The sequence below is a fragment of the Dreissena polymorpha genome, chromosome 6 (genome assembly GCF_020536995.1).
Source record: "Dreissena polymorpha isolate Duluth1 chromosome 6, UMN_Dpol_1.0, whole genome shotgun sequence".
NCBI classification, from domain to species: Eukaryota; Metazoa; Mollusca; class Bivalvia; order Myida; family Dreissenidae; genus Dreissena; species Dreissena polymorpha.
In genome coordinates, this window is record NC_068360.1 from 23,203,687 (window position 1) to 23,218,068 (window position 14,382).

The 14,382-nt window shown below is 33.1% G+C and overlaps 1 protein-coding gene across 2 annotated transcripts in view; it reads left to right on the plus strand.

The window, feature by feature from the left end:
• The window catches only part of LOC127836071 (calmodulin-like), an 82,299-nt gene extending 69,427 nt beyond the window's left edge, over window positions 1-12,872 (plus strand). For both annotated transcript variants that reach the window (XM_052362495.1, XM_052362496.1), the window contains exons 2-6: window positions 7,477-7,627; window positions 10,036-10,063; window positions 10,652-10,798; window positions 12,017-12,259; window positions 12,678-12,872. In XM_052362495.1, the coding sequence (XP_052218455.1) occupies window positions 7,477-7,627; window positions 10,036-10,063; window positions 10,652-10,798; window positions 12,017-12,259; window positions 12,678-12,706 (598 nt within the window). In that variant the 3' untranslated portion in view covers window positions 12,707-12,872. The remainder of the gene's footprint in view (window positions 1-7,476; window positions 7,628-10,035; window positions 10,064-10,651; window positions 10,799-12,016; window positions 12,260-12,677) is intronic.
• The last annotated feature ends 1,510 nt before the right edge of the window (window positions 12,873-14,382 follow it).

Sequence of the window (14,382 nt, forward strand, 5' to 3'; positions counted from 1 at the left end):
GATATTACTCACTGCATTGTTTTTCAAAAATTATATTACAATTAACCCATTTATGCCTAGTGGACTCTCCCATCCTTCTAAATTGGATCAATTTATTTCCAAAATTAGGTATGTCTAGTATATTTATTTCTATATTTAGATTATTTCTCAAAGAAATTCCTTTAAGCAAACAGCGCAGACCCAGATGAGACGCCGCACAATGCGGCGTCTCATCCGGGTCTACGCTGTTTGCCAAGGTCTTTTTTTCTAGACGCTAGGCATAAATGGGTTAATGTCCCACGATCGTTTCGTACATGTTTTCAATGAAAAAGTCAAGATGATCGTTCGACGCAATATAGACTTGAAAAATGTATTGCAAATACACTACCTGTTCTATTTGATGTATGCAATAAAATAACTTTTTCTGAATTACAAAACATTTAAGTTGAGTACACACATTAATCACTTTAAATAATTTGACATGAACACAGAGGACACAATTTGAATCATTATCACTTTCAATTTAAGTGTTTTTACATTTTCTATGCAATGAATCAATTTGAATTTTGTTCACGATTTAAACTCTGTATCTAGTTTCTATTGCACGGAGAGATTAAGTATACTAGTTTATATTCGATTTTGATTAAAATCAGTGTTTTTATTGATTCGCTGTATCAACTTTAAAGCAATGATTTCTGATTGTTATTTTTTTTTCCAAATAATTGTATTATTATTTAAATGTATGTCCCCAAATAGATCAATTGATATTCATACAAAAGAATAGTTATCAGCGTAAAGAGACAAAACGTAAACCAGTCAAACAAACGCGAAGTAACTTCACAGAGTGTGATTTTAAAATAAAAACCAAGTTTATAAGACGCAGGGATGCCCAGCATATTTAATTCAACATTTTCTTAATAACTATATAAATCATGTGCTTTTATTTATGCATGCTTCTAACGAAGGATTTTTCAACAATCGGCCTATCATCTGTCATGACCGTAACGTTAATTCATGTTCAACATGGTCAATAAAACAAGTCCCTATTGTCTAGCTAAAAACGCGACATGTAAGCGGGCAAAAACGGAACATGATGCTGAACCTAGCTATCACACTGGCACAATAACGTGTCGAAAGACGTAAGTCACTATTTGTCAATAAGCCTTGTTCTGATAAAACTGGACTCTTTCCGCTTTTATGGTATTTTTAGTTTCAAGAAGGTCCATCCTTACCGAAAATCAAGATTATGTTGAAAGTGTCGTCCCGGTTTAACCTGTGCGGACTGCACAGGCTAATCTGGGATGACACTTTACGCACATGCATTAAGCCCAGTTTTCTCAGAACAAGGCTCAATTATATTGCTGTAGTTGAGCGTTTCAAGAATTTAAGTTAAACATTACAGTTTAGGAATCGATATTAACGTCATTAGATCTAGGAATATTTACCCATCTATGCCTAGTGGACTCTCCCATTCTTCTAAATTGGATCAATTTATTTCCAAAATTAGGAATGTCTAGTATATTTATTTCTATATTTAGAATATATCTTATAGAAATTCCTTTAAGCAAACAGCGCAGACCCTGATAAGACGCCACATCATGCGGCGTCTCATCTGGGTCTACGTTGTTTGCCAATGCCTTTTTTTTCTAGACGCTAGGCATAAATGGGTTAAGTTAAACATTACAGTTTAGGAATCGATTGTAACGTCATTAGATCTAGGAATATTAATAAAAATGAAAATACAAAGTTGTGTACCGTCGTAGGTTTAAGTTCTCTACCTCAAGTCTTTTCATCTTAAATATATTAGTAAACAATGATTATCAATTTGATCATTAAGCATTAATGCGGATGCAATACATGACTTTTTGAAATCTTTAGAAATTCAACGAGTAAAACAGAGAATAAGTAAGAACTCAAGGGAAACGCACAAGCACTAAATGCTAAGAATATAAAATTGTTTGCTGTGAAATAGTTACTTATTTTATAATTGTATTTGCCTGAGACCATTCAGTATAGTCTTTTTTATTTCACACTTCAAGCGAATGTTTGCAACAATGTTATATGTGGCTGGATCTGAATAAATATTTAAATAAAAACTTTCGCTCGGAGTTACCTGCTTACATAAAATCACGTTTATTAAAACACATTAACATACTATATTTTGATTTATGAATATTAGTGGCCTCACTTTTTTTTCAAAGTATGGAATTCAAATTTAAATATGTATGAAGAGAAGGTCTCTAGAAAACCGGACTTGCATGTGCGTAAAGTATCGTCCCAGATTAGTTCGCAAAGGCTCTTCTGGTACGTCACTTTTCTTAGACTGGATTCGCGTTTAGAACAGAATTCCTTTAAACAAAAAAAAACATTAAAGCAGAAAGTGTCGACCCTGATCAATCTCGTGCTATTCAAATAGTTTATTAAATATTTACATAAATATGCATACGTTTATTATAACAATTTATGGATGTGGCTTTGAAATTGCAATTGCATTGTTGCTTTTATGACGTACAAAGGCGCCTTTAGTAGTTTTATGCTTAAAGGGACCGTCAACCACGAATGACGAAAAAAGAAAAGTTCTAAAATACCGTATATTTTTACAATTATTAGTTTATATTGATTAAAATATCACGACTGGTATATTACGTTACTTGAAAAAAGTTCATATTTTCAGTATATTCCGGTAATACAATTACGCGATGTGAAATCGAAAGTACTTCGCGAAAATAGGTGACATAACGATATACACACTATAAATAACGCAAGTAGATTGAAAATGTTATATATAAAATATATACAATTCACTACGCATGCACAATTTGCATTCCTGGGTTTACCACGTGACGATGATGATCAATTTACTTGCGTTATTTATAGTTAACTGGTAGTTACCTGGTACACATACCCAGCAAAATTGTATTACTGAATATATGTTAATATGAAAACTTCACAATTTTTTCTCAAGAAATGTAATTTACCAGTCGTGATATTTTAATCAATATAAACTAATAATTGTAAAAAACACACGGTATTTTAGAACTTTTCTTGTTTCGTCATTCGTGTTTGACGGAATCTTGCTTTATATAGGTAACCATGTACCATTTAAACATAGACCAGACTTAGAGCCTGATGAGATTGAATCTGTATGTATTGAGATATGCTTTAAAAACACAAAATCTTTTCTATTAAATTTTATCTATCATCCACCAAATGAGGCGCAGAAATGGATATAAACATTTGATGCATTACTTGATAAGTTTGAGGGTTTAAACATTGAGTATCACATATTAGGTGATTTCAATTTTAAATACATTGCTGACAGCAAGTCCTATGAATGCAAAATGTGGTCAAAAACTGTATTAAAGCATGGCCTCGTGCAACTGGTAAACACACCAACCAGAGTCACATATAAATCGACTCCAATAATTGATCATATATATACTAATCGAACAGACAGAGTAAGTACTACTTATGTCCCACAAATATCTATAAGCGACCACTATCCGGTATGCATGACAAGGAAAATTAACTATAAAATCTCGAAACAAGGCACTCACTCTAATATAAGATGTAGATGCTTTAAAAAGTTTGTAATATCTGATTTCCGATTCGATCTATTGATTTCGCAACTAAATTTAATTGAAACTGTTCACGATCCAAATATGTCCCTTCAATCTTTATATAGAATTGTGAATAGCGTTTTAACAAAAGCACGCCCCTTACAAGCAAAAGAGAATAAAAAAGCACACATATGCCAAAATGGATAAACCAAGAAGTTATTAAAAGTATGCGCGATAGAGATCATTTCCGCAAAATTAAAGACTGGGGCAATTATAAACTGTTACGAAATAAAACTATGGCATTAATTCGCAAAAGCAAGAAAGAATATTACAACAATGCTGTTAAAAATGTAAAAATAGTACGGCACATATTTGGAAAAATTTAAAAATTATATATAATAATGACAATGATCAAAACTCCGGAATGAATTTGCCAAATAAAATTTTAGTGAACGGTGTGTATGTTGAGGGAAAAAGTAGGATCCTAATTGCCTTAAATGAGCATTTTATAAACATATCAAACATTGTTGATAAGCTGAAATTTCACGAAGAAAACTTTTCTTATTTAAAGCTATATCTCGACAAATCCTTAAAACAGCATGAATTTTCTATGAATTACATTACCCCTCTCGAAAAAAGTAAAATAATTGGCAATTTAAATGTTAACAAGGCTACGGGAATCGACGGGATCGGTGCAAATATTATAAAAAAAACTGTGGTGAGCATATTGTTTTACCAATAACCTCGATAATAAATAATAGTATTCGTACAGGAATTTCCCCGATTTGTTAAAAGAAGCGTATGTTCCACCAATATATAAAGGCTCAGACAGAGAGGACTGTAATAACTATCGTCCGATTTTAATTTTGCCAACCATATCCAAGATATTCGAAAGACATCTATCAAATGAATTAAAAGAATTCTTTCGTGTAACAAATGTGTTAAATAAACATCAGTCAGGGTTTAGAGAAAATCATTCTTGCCAAACAGCACTGATTCGACTCATTGATGAGTGGCTAAAAAATATAGATAATGGTAATTGTATTGGTTCTGTTTGTATTGACATGAAAAAAGCTTTTGATTTCGTAGATCATGGAATTCTGTTGTACAAACTAAAACTTCATCACTTTTCAGATGGTACCTTGTCCCTTTTTCGGTCTTATCTTAGTCAAAGACAACAATGCGTTAAACTAGGGACAAGTTTTTCTACCCCTCTTACTATTAAGAGTTGTGTCCCTCAAGGTTCTATTTTGGGCCCTCTCTTGTTCCAAATTTATATAAATGATATAGGGTTATTACTAGACCAATCAGACATAGACTTGTACGCTGATGACTCGACACTATATGCTACAGGGGCCAATCCTTCCGAAATTCAGACTAACTTACAAAATGATATTTATTCCATACAAAAATGGTGCACCCTCAAAAACATGATGATAAACCCTAATATATCAAAATGTATGCTTATTGGCTCAAAACAAAAAAATAAGAATATCGATCTTAATCTAAAAATAGATAATAATGCTATTGAGAATGTCACTAGCCATAATATTTTAGGACTTTATATCGACAAACATCTGCAATGGAAAGTAAACATTGATAAAACATGCTCTAAAATAAGCAGCAAAATATCTCTGCTAAAAAAGATATCAAATTATCTCACTTTTGATATGAAGAAATTATTTCATAATTCAAATATTCTAACCAATTTCAATTATAAAACCAACGCTAATAAAACCAATTTAACAAAAGTGAATGTTTTACAAAAACGCGCAGCGAAAGTCATTCTACAAAAGCCAAAAAGAACACCATCCAAAGATGTGTTTTTACAACTTAATTGGCTTTCGTTCAATAATAGATGTTAATACCACACGGCAATCTTAATATATAAATGCGTCAACAATCACACTTTAGAATATATAAATGATATTATAACTTTTTCTCAAAATCTCAACCAGAACTTAAGATCCGCCACCCATAATGATATTGTTAATACCAAAGCAAATACAGATTATAAGAAACGAGCTTTTTCATACCATAGCATGAATATCTGGAACAGTATATCAATTGGAATAAGAATGTCATGCTCTATCTCTGCTTTTAAAAGGCAATATAAACCACATTTATTTTCTAATCAATGATATGTCATGTTATTTTCTAATCAATGTTATTTCATGTGTGTCTGTCTAAAAGACAAAATGTGTGTTATGTATAGGTGTAAGAAAATATTGTTTGAATGTTTTACTGGTTATGGACCTGTGTGTGTATGTTTTTTTAAGAAGGCCACATTGTAAAAAAGTATTGATTCATCTGCATAATATGTATAATGTGTCATTGTCTTAATGTGTAACCTTCTGTAAATAAAGCTTTTATTATTATTATTATTATTATTATTATTATAACCGTCCCTTTAACATATTTTGGTGGCGTTTGTCCACTTTACTAAAATAAACTTTTGCAGGCTAAACATGAGTAACAAAACATACATCATTTTAGTTTTAAAGAGTTTTCTGCCATTTAAAGTCCTTGACTATTATCAAATTGTTAGATTTATCATGTATTGTTAGAAAACCGAGTCACAAAACATTTGAGAATTAAACATAATTACTTATTTCTTAAAAAGACCAGGATTTTCATAGAAAGATGACATACCCTAGATTGTAATTTACCTTGACGGACGTTAACGTAGACGTTATCAAATGCATACCTCATTTTCTTTTCTTTTTTATGGATAATGGTATGCATTCGGAATTACTTCATTAAGAATATCCTAAATATTATCAGTTAGTTCAGAGACTGCGTTTTGAAAACTAAGAAAAGTGCAATGCAGTGCTTCGTTCGCCATACGTTAACAGCCCCTAGTAGTAAAATATAGACAGTTTGTACAGTAAAGTCTTTTTCTTAAAACATTCCTCAAAATGAGCGCATTTTCTATTTGCGTGGTTTTTGTGTGGTAACACATTCGATATTTGCATGTATTTGTTGATGGTTTTAGGAATTAATACGTACAAAATCATTAGAAAATGGAAAGGTTTCTCTGTAATCTTAAGAGGAAGCATTTTTTAATTGATTATTATCCAGTAAAAAAAAACACATTTTATGTAATATTTTGGTTTTCTGACATGTGAAATTGCCGTGCATATCGTAAATAAAAATATGTTATGAAGCTAGTTAGTATTCCAATTTATACCAAATTCATTGGAAAAAAACACTTTTTTACAATTATGTATTATCTTGCATTAATATTAAAATGCAATACATGATGCAATCAATGCACAAAATGTGAATATTGCTTAACATAATGATTACTACATATATTAACATTAGGTGCACAGATTCCACAAGAGGAACATATTCGTCTATATATTTTGTTACCAAACAATCGTTATGAAGGTGACCAGAACCTTCTCAATACCTTAGAGGGAAAAGAAGCCCAAATAAGATATATTGTCCACCATTCACCTACGTAACGACTATTTAATGTGAAGATCATTATGTAAGACATGGCACATTACAATCGAGACAAAAACCCAGCCTTAGGGGACTGACTGCAGAGAAAAATCGAACAAAAACCAGAACCATGACTGGTATTATTGCGTCTAAAGCATTGTTTCTTATAAAGTATATCAATCTATCTTTCATTGTAAGTCATCAACCCTTTGTTTATAGCAATAAACCAAACTTACAATTTCTCTGGGACCATACAAAATGTTTGCAAACAGACTTCGGCGATGTGGTTTTGTTTATTGTAATATAACACTTGGCAATGAATGAGGCTGAAGTAAATGCTTGGAAGCAACATCAAATGCGTTTTTTTGACCCAACGCAATTGTCCTTAAGGTATAAGAACGAACTTTGCGGAAACGAGCACTGGACCTTTAATTCGGCTAGCGATTTATTCCAACATCATACTTACACAGACGTTATTTTGTTTCAGGCATTCATTCAACATATACTCAGCCGTAGTGTTTGCGGCCGCATGCCTCGCACAGCTTGCAACGACAACCTCTCTGCACGACATCATCAGACAGCCAAAGTACTGGAACACCCTGCACAAGCGCCAGCACGCCGAGGCAACACACGAACAGGTAAATATGTACTGAACAGGAAAGCTCTATACCAAGATGTCATATCAGCCGTCTTAAACATATAGAAATAATGAGCCTCATTTTAAGGCGAGAAATATAAATCAGGTAGTACGGTAATATAATGGACAATGCTACACAAATCAAGACTCGAATCGGACACTTCATTGTGAAATATTCGATTCGCGCGTCACTTTTTGACATTCATGTTTTTATTTTACTGTCTGACATTGATTATAATGGTTTGAGTCGCGCGTTTTTGGTTTGTGATTCATTTCTATGTAATTGTTGGGTTCGGCTATCTCTCAGACCAGTTCAAACCCCATATGCTTTGGATCGACATTTCCGAAGCGGTGATCCCAGTTTGATCATTTGTGTTCAGACTTGGTGTTCTGTTATAAAAAAACATGTAATAAATATAAGAACACATTTTATCTCCTGATTAAGTGTCTTGAATTTAATTGTATGCAACTTAAAAATTATCAAAACTGGAGTCACAGCTTAGGAAAGGTCAAAACCAAGTATTCAAGGTCAAGATTTGGACCCATAGCTGGTGATTACTTTTTACTCAGAGGAGAAAAACGTGCATATTGTGATTCTTAACATATACTAAGAAATAATATGGGATACAAAGGTTCTTGTACGAAACGCTCAAAACCATTTTCAATGACATTGAATGTGTTGTCTTACAAATCATGGGTTCTATTGACTAGAGTATGCAAACATTGAATTGTGAAAACACTTGATAACATGGTTGAAACAGAATTGGTTTGTAATATTGTACGTGTTTATAAGTATATTTTACCAATGCCCATTATACGCGAGAACCACATTTCGCTAGTGGGAATCACACAATTAACCCAATTATGCCTAGTGGACTCTTACATCCTTCTAAATTGGATCAATTTATATTTCTTACAGAAATTCATTTAAGCAAACAGCGCAGACCCTGATGAGACGCCGCATCACGCTGTTTGCCAATGCCTTTTTTCTAGACGCTAGGCATAAATGGGTTAATTGAATAATACAATTATTCGTGAATATGTCATCGTTTCTTTGTTATAGCATATCATTGCTTGACATAGTATACAAACTGATACTTGTTTAATAAATATTTTAGTCAATATAGCAAAAAATAATGTTTCGTTTACCAGAACATTCCATATACATTCCTCATAGTACGTGAACATTGTGATTCTTTACATGAATGGCCTAAAACTTAAGTTAAATGAGTTAGTGGTAGTCTTAAACAGCGCTGGAACCTGAATGTCATTAGCATGATGTCCCCTCTATTGCTAAACCAATGCGTGCTAGATAAATCGCACAAGAGTAAACGCTGAACGACGTCTCTCCCTAAAGGATTCGATTCTTTTTCGGTTATTAAATTGTTTCATCGCTTTTGAAACATTCAACAATAAAATACTTGGACATCAAAATATTTATAAAAAAAAATCATGTTTTCTAAAAAATCGCATAATGTGTTGATATTTTAGACAATATATTGACAAGATGACAAAATATAATGCTTTCAATGATTGTTTTCAGGCAATTAAAAGCCTTTTTCATGCAACTTGGCAATCACAGTTAACTCTATCACAATTCAGCGTTAACAGGACAAAACTGATTCCATTTGCATTTGCAGGCAATTTATGTTGGCAGTGAGAGCCGATTCTTGGAAATATACTGCACTTATTTAACATATCGGAAAGAATTTAGCATAACTACGCATATTGTAAACGATCAATCATGACGTAAATCGTACCACTAGTTATATACAGTGTTTGTTTGGCGTTGACATGCATTTCCATGAAAGCCTGTAGAACAAATTGAAAATTAGATAGAACAAATTCAATAAGTTTATTGAAACCAGATTTGATAATTTATTTTGTATGCAAACATCATGATTGACTATTATTCATTCTTACAGAACATGTATACTTAGGGCTGACATATCGATTAGTGTATGTCAGGTTAAGCAACATCTAACGTACAACATGGGACATTAATGTTCCTTCGGGGGACCACATCTGTCTGCCTGACATTGACAAATGGACACGCTTCTGAAAGGAAGATTTGAGTCTTTTCTGATTACGTGAGGTCAGGGTTATTCGTGTATTGAATAAATGAAGAGAAGTATAAACAAACTCCACATCGAATTTTACAATCCTGTTTTATTGAAGCAGCGGTGTGTGTAACTAGAATTTAGTACCTAGAGAAATATATAAAATAATGAAAGCAAACGCCTTAGGTAATAAAAACTGTTATGATAAGATTACATCCAAATTGCACTGAATAGTAAAGAAACAGTATTAAATGCCCAAAATCCATAAAGCAATAATTTAGTAGCGTGCTTATTACTGTCAATGAATCATTTGCTTGTTTGAATATTCTTTTTTTATAACTTGTTTCAGATGTGTTTCACAATTCCTCATCTGCAAGGTACGTAAGTTTTTATTTATAAGAAATATATACGCACAGTTAATTATCTTTATAAATAATTACCTCTAAAGAATTGTAAGCATTTTGTTAAAATGTTTTTCAAGCACTCCACTTCATTATACTTTGTTAAAGTAATAGTTACTCTTCGAATTCATAACACTTATTAAATAATTGAATACTATGACAAATATAAGTATTTATAGCAGACATGAAAGAACTAAGAAACCCCGACGATTTAAATGTGTCCTCGCGTGTTAGTTTACCGAGGTCGGAATCAATAATTAATTAGTACTTGTTAATTTGAATAGCCGTGTACACCAGAATGAACATATTTTATAAGTAACGCACCTTGTTCCTCCCTTGTTTGCACAAACTATGCAAAAGCACCCATTAATAAGTGTATTATAAAAATAAATAAGCAGTACAAATTATTAACGATTAAGCTTTTATTAATAAATATTTATTAAAAATAATAGTTATTGAAAAAATACTAAGCAATCCCTTATAACCTATCGATATACCTCTTTCAACGCCATGCCAGCCTCACGCATCAATGGCGAGGAAAAAACTCAGACATTTTTATTGAAGCACTGAAAGACCAGTTTGCTACCTACATTGACACGAACCGCGACGAAAGGGCAAGCAAGGTGGAGATATTAGACTACCTTAGGAAGTACAACCCAAATGTCACGCCTGATCAGGTGAAGGAATTCATAGCAAGACGAGACCAAGACGGTAAGTGTTTATGTTAATATCAGTGAATTGATAGTATCGGAATTAACCCATTTACGCCTAGTAGACTCTCCCAACCTTCTGAATTGGATAAATTTATTTCCAAAATTAGGGATGTCTAGTATATTTATTTCTATATTTTGAATATTTTTTTTAACATGAATTCCTTTAAGCAAAGAGCGCAGACCCTGATGAGACGCCGCATCATGCGGCGTCTCATCTGGGTCTACGCTGTTTGCCTAGGCCTTTTTTCTAGACGCTAGGCATAAATGAGTTAATGCGATTTATTATTGCTCAATTCTGCATTGCAACATATATATTGCATTGGCAATTTATTTATGTAAACACTATATTTACTCGACTGTTATTGAATCTTCTCGTAGAAGACAGTGTTTCAATTTATGGTTTTTTTTTTCTATACGTTTTTACAAATATTTTTATTTATTTATAACTCTTGTGTGTATATATGTATTATCTACGGCTCTAATGAAGTGACCGTATACTCCTTCTCTAAAAGAGCCACGTTTTGGTTAAACATTCAAACCATATAAACAATTAAGTGTTTTCAAGTATATGTTTTTGTTGATAAGTTGTCCTTAAAATTGCTTTTTGATACATGAATCGATGCAACCGTATTGCAAAGACGTTGTTTAACCTCGGAACGATTCCAGGTTTTTCGGAACAGAAAAATAACGTTTGAATTTAATTTGATTGTCAGCATCATGAACGTCGATAGCAAATCTATACACGTGTCTTCTGTTGTTTTTTTTCCAATTGAGCGACACCCACGCGATGAGATAAGAGGCAATTATTTGTGTACACTCCAACATGTAAATTAATCAGTTTCAATTGAAAGTCCAGTATGAGACCATTAGGTTAATGAGGCGTAAACATTGAGAATGCCTATCAAAGTATAATAGTAAATGCAATTTCTTTATTTATGATACGTCATGGTAATATATTAAACGCTGGAACAAAAGAAAGTTACAGGCATATATCTGTAGCAGATCCGATTTTATTAACCGGATCTGAAAGACGGATAATCTAGTTGACATGACCAATACGAAAGACTAGTTAGAGAAAATAATTGTGTGGGAAATGGAAAAGCTCGATGAATCGTGAAATAAATCCGTCAATATGGCATGGCATAAATAAACAAAAACTTGCATAGAAATGGCGACACTGCGCATTTCGATGAAAATCTCATTCTCACCTTTGCAGGCGACGGATCCGTTGACTTTATTCCTGACTACCTCATGGAGGTCAGTTCTCCGGACTTTGACGTGAAAAGCGCCAAGGAATGGTTCAATCTCGAGGACACCAATGGCGACGGGTTTGTGTCACGCGAAGAACTCGTTGACATAGCAACGAAGGTTGGGATGCCGAAAAAAGAGGCGGAGAGAACGGTGTCCGGCTATTACATGTCAGCAGATAGGAATGGCGACGACAAATTGTCTTGGGAAGGTATTATTCTTTAAAAGAATGTATATGCTTTACATAGTGCTACCATGTAAAACTCTATTTGAAAGCCACACGGATATCACCTTTATTTGCACTGTTATTGGAAACTTTTTCCTGTTGTCTTTGGATGAAACGAAAGTCGAACTTTGTATATGTTCTATAAACGACTCCAGCTTTTTAAATTATTTACAAATGATGTTTTGTTCACAATAATTGTTCTGCTTGAAATGAACATGTTTGAGTCAATATTCAATTCACATAAAAATGGTGGTATACGGATTATTAAGAACGAAGATGACATGGTGGCAAATGCATTATCGAATAAAACAAGAATATGTTATTATTTAATATGCAATTTATTTTTTGTAACTTTATATTTATTTTTGCTGTCAGAAAACAATATTGTTGTTTTCTGTTTCAGAGTACCAGCCTTTGTTCCTGGCTAAGTAATCACTATTCTACAGAAAAAGATGAATCAATCAAGAAACATTACTAGGGCAAACAAACTGTTCATTTGATTCATTTTTCGTGTTTTTTTCTCAAATGGAATACTATCTGTCATACAATGAACTGTTATTAGCATGTTGTTATATAAGCATTTTTTTTGGGTAAAATTTAACAATTTTCTTAAATTATTTTTTGTATTGTTGTTTTGATATCCCACGCTTAACCATGTTGGTTGGTCTTTGAGAAAGAAACTGCATCAATGTTATCGCTTCAACAGCTTTAAATACTATTGATAACGCTCGATTGTCATATTCCGTACTACTCCAAAGTACCTCCATATATTCTCTTAGGTATACAACGAAGTAACCGGGATACGGAAAATATGAAGTAACCGGGATACGGAAAATATACAACAATTAACCCCGAGTATGACCTGGTGAATTAAAGCGTATTGTCCGTACCCGGGGTACATGGTAGTATACTTAAGAGTACCCGGGGTACTTAAAGAAGTACCTTAGCCGACAACGACCAACTTGAACAAACACGATAGGTCATTGTCGCTCAGGTTTTACTGAAAAGTACCCCGGGTACTCTTAAGTAAACTACAAAATATAAAATATCAAAGTACCCGTGGTACGGAATATTAATAAAAAGTAACCCAGAGTATGACCATGTGCTTTTAACCGTATTTTGCACTACCCGTGGTACATTTTAGTATACTTAAGAATACTCGGGATACTTTTAAGTAACCTGAGCAAAAAAAAACAAATAAACGTGTGGTTTGAGATCAATCAATATAATCAGTAAAAGATTGGTTATCCTGTAGCATACTGATAGTAGTAAGGTATAAAATACGGTCCTTTTTGTATTATTCACTTATGGTAGTGTCATTTTAACACAGCTTCACCATGAAAACAATATTTAAAAATATGGTTAAGTATCCTCAATTTGTTTGAGATACATAAACACATGCTTTTGAAAAGGAACAATAAGCTTTCAAACAGGCATACGTGAACTGAATATTCCTCTTTTTAGCAATAAATGGAAATTGTTCTTGAAGGTCTCGGACATAAAGTTGAGCTCAAAGTTCACCAATTCATACAAGTCATGTTGGACGGGATCAAATCTGGTAATAAAAGTGTTTTGTAGAAAATGGCAGCACAACAACGCTGAGAAATAAAACCCTGGACAAGGAACCAATTTACAAGCGTATTCCTTTCGCGATGACAGATTAATTCGAAATCAGCAGATAAATTGAAAATGTAATAAAACCGTTGTCCTCAATACAGCATCGCAGGACGAGGCGAAATAAGAGAATTCTCCGAGTGTCATGTGACATTAAGGCATAATTGGCAAGATGAATAGCTAGTATTGTGATGCCCACACTTAGATATCTTCATATTGACAATGCTATACCCAATCATGCAATATAAATTTGCAGTATTGACCACTCTCTGATGAAAAGCTGATATCAATACAAAGGTTGCTGTATTGTCTTTGCGTTAATTTGATTCATTTCGCCACGCAGCAAATGCTAATGTAGAAGGCAGTTGTTTTCTGGAAGTAAAATTAAACGATTGACCATCACTGAAATGTAATCAACATACAGATGTTTATATGTTAGTTTCGGAGATTTAATGAAGCAACAGTATTGTACAACTACATGTTCAATACACATG